The sequence below is a fragment of the Camelina sativa genome, chromosome 13 (genome assembly GCF_000633955.1).
Source record: "Camelina sativa cultivar DH55 chromosome 13, Cs, whole genome shotgun sequence".
NCBI classification, from domain to species: domain Eukaryota; kingdom Viridiplantae; phylum Streptophyta; class Magnoliopsida; order Brassicales; family Brassicaceae; genus Camelina; species Camelina sativa.
Genome location: NC_025697.1, coordinates 22,848,170 through 22,854,511, shown reverse-complemented (window position 1 = coordinate 22,854,511; position 6,342 = coordinate 22,848,170). Strand labels below are relative to the sequence as shown.

Sequence of the window (6,342 nt, the reverse complement as noted above, 5' to 3'; positions counted from 1 at the left end):
TCCTCCTCGGCCGCCGTCACAACAATCCCTCGCTCTATCTCAAACACTTCCTTCTTCCACGAGATTTCTCAAGAACGTCTTCTTCATCTTCAAGACCTCGAAGAATCCGTACAAAAAGACGACGACGGAGACCAAGACGAAGAAGAAGACAGAGACGAAGAAGAAACAGATCGGTTCTACTCCAATTATACAAGACCACTTCACAGATGTCGTACAGCTCCAGCTATGGTAATAATGAAAGACTTGAGACCAAACAAAACCCAAGAAACAAAGAAACCATCACCAATCTCAAAATCAATCATCAAACAAGCTCTGTTATTGCTGATCATCTACTTAACCTTAGGGGTTTCAATCTACTCCTTCAACAGAGACCACTACTCAGGGATCGAGACTCATCCCGTTGTCGACGCTCTCTATTTCTGTATCGTCACTATGTGCACGATCGGTTACGGTGACATCGCTCCGTTGACCCCATGGACTAAGATCTTCGCCGTTGTCTTCGTTCTGTTCGGATTCGGGTTCTTGGATATACTTCTGAGTGGTGTCGTCAACTACGTTTTGGATCTTCAAGAGAGTATGATCCTAACCGGAATCCAAACCAAGCAGCAGCATCACCATCGCTTCTCTGCTAAAGATTACATCATCGATTTCGAGAAAGGGAGGATGAGGATAAGGATGAAGGTTTGTTTAGCGCTGTGCGTCGTCGTTTTGTGTATTGGTCTCGGTGCTTTGGTTTTGCATTTCGTTGAGGATTTGGGTTTCGTTGATTCGGTTTATCTCTCGGTTATGTCGGTCACGACCGTTGGGTTCGGTGATCGGGCTTTTAAGACGCTTGAAGGTAGGCTTTTCGCCGCGGTTTGGCTTCTTGTTTCCACTCTTGCGGTGGCGCGTGCGTTTTTGTATCTGGCGGAGGCGAGGATTGATCGGCGGCATAGGAAAGCTGTTAAATTGGCTTTGAATAGAGAGATCACTGTTGAGGATTTGCTCACTGCTGATACTTATCAACATGGTTTCATCAGGTTTAACAAACATTTCTAACTTTAAAACTTACTTTTTATAAACATTTTTGATTAGTTTTGGAACATTTTGGTGATTTAGAGCTGTTTCTAATAATGGGTTTATGCAATTTCTTTGGATTTTAAGGTTTATGTGTTCAGATTGGTGTAAATCTTTAACCTTTTCGAGTAATCATGTTAATCTTGAGACTTTTTCTTGCAAGCAACAGTCTTTGTTACATCTTATCCATATGAGATTAAGTGATTATTAATCTACTGACACTTTTTTTGTTTTGTTTGGATTTGACTTTGGTGTGTTTGTCTCAGTAAATCAGAGTATATAGTGTTGAAGCTTAAGGAGATGGGGAAGATCACTGATAAAGACATTAACCAGGTTGTGATTCAGTTTGACAAACTTGATTCCAATAATTTGGGCAAAATCACTTTACCTGATCTTTTGAGGGGTCCTCTGTGACAAAAGAACATTCTTCTGTCTCTGCTTTTTTTTTATTTTTTTCCTTCTTGTACAATTATCTTAATTTTTTTTTTACCTTTTTTTTAATGAAAAATAAGTGAATATATATATGTAGCAGCAAAGATTTATACAAGAAAGAATTATCTCTCAATTTATAAAAGATAATATAAATGTATATGTGTGTTTTTTCTTTTTTTGCTTTGTATAAAAGTCAATGGCCAAAGATATTTTTCGGACAAGGTTGGTAAATGAATTTGGTGAGATATAATTAAGAAAATTAAAAATGATATGGAGAAACTAATCTTTCACTTCGTGAGATCATCCAGTGGGAAAAAGACTCTAAAGCTGACGCTTTTTGTCTTTTGATTTAGTAGAAAGGTCGATTGACCAAGTTTCCCATCATAATCCATGCACAAAATTTAGCAGGACAAATATTTGTTTTAAAACCGGTAAACATTTGATTAGAGAATCAGTTAAACACAGATTGGTTTAAGGTTCTTCTGCTTCTGCATAATCAATTTTATCATTTAAAAGTAAACAAGTTGTGAATAGTTAAATGACACAATCCGGACGATGACTATAATAAGATAAACACAGCTATTATATGTTATGTTTTAACGCTATTCAGACTTTTGTTTTTCTTTAGACGAATCAATAATATTAAAATGTTTTTCATAAGCTTTGAAAAAAAAAATTGTTTTTGCTTTCGCGCGTTTCGTATGTATGGTATGAACCGACAAATAAAGAATCTTGTAAAGGCAATGTAAATGGCTTCCACATCTATATATCCATTCTTACCTTTGAATGGATCAAACGTATATATGATCTGTTTTTTGAAAATAAAATATTTAAATTATGTAGCATTGTCATTGTTTGTGGAGAATGATTGTAGTTTCGTGTTGTACTCAAAGATAGATAATGCGTGTAATTTCGTTTATCTGACATAGATTAGTTCTATACTTCCCATAGATATACGTTTGAAACTTTATAAAATATTCTAATCGGCTATCGATCGGCATCTCAGCATCTGAATAATCAATTTTGAAAATGAATGTTGATGATATTTTTGTTGTTGTTGACAAGACTAGTCACCACCTTAAAAACGTACCAAAAATCGAACTGGATAAATGTTTGGGTAGGATCTACATGAACATGACATCTGCATAGTCTATTATAGCTTGGTTTGTATTCTAATAACCGAATTACCTAATCTATGTTCGTCGACAGTCCATCGTAACCAAGTACCAACATGTCTTTTTTTTTTTTTTTTTTCCCATAAATTTTTCAATTAAAAGAAGTAACCATACGAGCTAAGTAATGACATTTACGTTATACAGTTTGAGAGTAGAGAGAGTTAAGCAAGAGCTTAATCTATTGTAATTTTTTACTAACAAAGAGAGTAGTAAAAGGTAAAAGAGAAAGTAGACTGACTAGAAGCTTTTCAAAAGACCACGACCCGCAACGCTCTCTTCTACCACGATTCCCTCGTCCTACTACCGTCCATTGATTTTGGATCTTTTGAGTTGGTTGGTTTTAGTTAACCAACATTTCTTACAATAGCTAAATTAGGTAAAATGACAACATAGCTAAGATAATTAGATTTAGCTTCCGATCAGTATAGCATAAACCAACATTCATAGTGAAAGAGAAACCATCGCAAACATCAAAATTAATACTAGTAAACAAACCAGAAACTTTCATATCAAGAATACAAGAAGAAGAAGAAGAAAAACAGAAACATAGGGATTTAATTATTGGTCTATGGTAAGGATGTTTAAAGAAACATAGCAAAATATTAAAATCATAAATAATGATATTAAGCTTGAGGTTTGTCCCACTGGAGTGGCTTCACGACCTCCCAGGTGAAATCAGGGTCGTCTCTTCCGAAATGTCCATACGCCGCCGTTTTCAAAAACCTTCCATTTCCTCCTCTCTTCAAGTCCAAGTTAATGGTCATCATTCCTGGCCTGAAGTCGAAGGTCTCCTTCACGATCTTCAGTATCTCCTTGTCTGGAATCAACCCTGTTCCGTAAGTGTCAACAAAGACAGACAATGGCTCAGGGACTCCAATGGCGTATGAGACCTGGACAAGAGCCCTACGAGCCATTCCATTAGCCACCACACTCTTTGCTGCCTGCCTCACAATGTAAGCTCCGCTTCTGTCGACTTTGGTTGGGTCTTTGCCTGAGAAAGCACCTCCTCCGTGAGCTCCCCATCCACCGTAAGTGTCGATGATGATCTTACGTCCAGTCAAACCAGCGTCACCGTGTGGTCCACCGATCACAAACCTGCCTGATGGGTTGAGGTGGAAGATGGTTTTGTCGTCGAGGTACTTCTCTGGGATGATTGGTTTGATGACGTGCTCCTTGAGGTCACGAGCGATTTCGTCATTGGTCACAGTTTCATCGTGCTGGGTTGAGATAAGGACGGTGTGGACACGGACTGGAACCATAGCGCCGTTGTCGTTGTAGTACTCAACAGTGACTTGGGTCTTGCCATCTGGTCTTAACCAACGGCAAGTTCCATTCTTTCTGACTTCAGTGAGACGAGCACCAATCTTGGTTGCAAGGACATGGCTCAAAGGCATGAGCTCAGGGGTTTCGTCAGTGGCATAACCAAACATGTGTCCTTGGTCTCCAGCTCCAATGTCTTCTGGACGCTTGGTGAAGTGACCGTGAACACCTTGAGCAATGTCTGGGCTCTGTTGTTCGATGTTGACAAGGACTTTGCATTTGTCAGCATCGAGACCAACATCATCAGAGATGAAACCAATGGAGCGGCAAGTGTCACGGACGATCTTCTCATAGTCGACTGTAGCCTTGGTAGTGATCTCACCAAAGACCATGACCATGTTGGTCTTGGTGCATGTCTCACAAGCAACTTTGCTGTCAGGGTCTTGCTCAAGGCAGGCATCGAGAACTGCATCAGAGATCTGGTCGCAAAGTTTGTCTGGGTGTCCTTCGTTCACAGACTCGGATGTGAATAGGAAAGTCTCCATTTTTCAAAAGCCTATACGAACAAAAGAAAGATTTGAATCAGCAACACTCAATAGATCATGAAAGCATTTTAAAAATCAAAAAGAAAGATTCCACACTCAAGTGACATAAAAAGATAGAAAGATTCGAAAATCATTGTCAAAAAGCATAAAAAGAGATTCGATTTCTTATGATACACAAAGATGCTCAGAGTGGGTTGTGGTGAGACAGTAGCAATTCTAACGCAATGGAGATCTATAGAAGAAGTAACAGGAAAAAAACTAATCTACATTAAGTAACTGCAATCTTAAATAGTACACACACACACACACGAATCATCCAAATCTATGCAAAACTGATAAACCCATTATGCAGATCTGCTACAGTGAAACCTGAATTGAGTTCGAAAGTTCAGAAAAATGAAGATTAGATACTTAAGGACTCGGAAACGAACAGATCTAGATACGATACATCACATATAACCTAACCTACTCATATCCTCAAATCTCATTTCAGTAGCCACACTATCACAGATCTAAGAACAAACAAGGCGTAAACAGTTGGAAAAATGATCAAATCTGAGTTGGCATCTCACTGCAGATTTAACGAAGCATACGACCCTAAACCCATGAAATCGAGAGAGTAAAAGCGATACAGAGAGGGAAAAAAAGAAGAAGAAGAGGGAAACCTGGGACGATGGAGCGATATCAGATCTCGGAGAAACAGATCTAATAGCGAAGAAGAAGAAGAAACGAGTCAGGGACGATTTGTGGATGAGAAGGGGAGTTGGGCTATTTATAGCGATTAACGGTGCTGTTGACCGTCAACCGGATCAGTAGGTTTTTTTTTTTTTTTTTTTTGGTGCTTTTGGACTTTTTGGACACTTAAATATATTCTTCTCATCGGCTTATTCGGCTACTTGCCAATTCTTTAAAAACCCAATTTGGAAAGTGAATCATTTTAATTTATTATTTTCCTTCTCACCCATATTGTAATATACAAACGTGTTGTTGCCAAGGAAAATAGTTGAACCTAAACTTTCATGTCATGGTTTTTTGGTAGGTGAAAACTATGTCGTTGTTAAGAAAAAATAATGATCATTGGATCTCTCACTAAACGGTTCGAATTAGATTAGAGTTTTCGGATGAAGGATTTGACTTACCTTAAATCATTTATTAATAGATTGTATTTTTATTCAATACATAATTTAGTTTTGAAATTGTCTCTTTTTATCTAAACTATCCTATATTTTTGATACAATTATTTTTTTTAAAATATGTAATATATATATATATTTGAAATAATAATAAAATGTTAAATTATTAGTGAATATGGATATATATATATATATATTATTTTCCTTCTCACCAATACTGTAATATATAAAGGTGTTGTTGCCAAGAAAAAATGTTGAACATAAACTTTCATGACATGGTTTTTTGATAGGTGAAAACTATGTCGTTGTTAAGAAAAAATGATGACCATTAGATCTCTCACTAAACGGTTGGATTTAGACTAGAGTCTTCTGGTGAAAGATTTGACATACCTTAAATCATTTATTAATAGATTGTATTTTTGTTCAATACATAATTTAGTTTTAAAATTGTCTCTTTTTATCTAAATTATCCTATATTTTTTTGATACAATTATTATATTTTTAAAAATATGTAATATATATATATGAAATAATCATAAAATGTTAAATTATTAGTGAATATGGGTATATATATATTATTTTTGATATAAAAATTATAAATTTACTTGTTATATAATAATTTATCTTAAATAGAAAGGATGAAATAAAAAATTTAATACCCTCTCATACACTAATCAAAATAAACAACTGTCACATTTTTGACAATTTATTTTTTTTAGCAAAAAAAAAAAAAAAAAAAAA

General features: G+C 36.0%; 2 protein-coding genes across 2 annotated transcripts; one reads left to right on the top strand and one right to left on the bottom strand.

Annotated features, from left to right (window-relative positions):
- On the top strand, positions 1 to 1,621 carry LOC104737605 (two-pore potassium channel 5-like; the record flags this gene model as incomplete). The annotated part of the gene is given in 2 exon segments (XM_010457819.2): positions 1 to 1,019; positions 1,323 to 1,621. Coding segments are annotated over 2 exon segments (1,167 nt in total), but the record flags the coding sequence as incomplete, so codon positions are not given.
- On the bottom strand, positions 3,192 to 5,236 carry LOC104737604 (S-adenosylmethionine synthase-like). Its single transcript, XM_010457818.2, has 2 exons — positions 5,134 to 5,236; positions 3,192 to 4,479 (listed from the first exon to the last, which is right to left on the bottom strand). The coding sequence occupies exon 2, from the start codon at positions 4,466 to 4,468 to the stop codon at positions 3,287 to 3,289; it is 1,182 nt and encodes a 393-aa protein (XP_010456120.1). The 5' UTR covers positions 4,469 to 4,479; positions 5,134 to 5,236; the 3' UTR covers positions 3,192 to 3,286.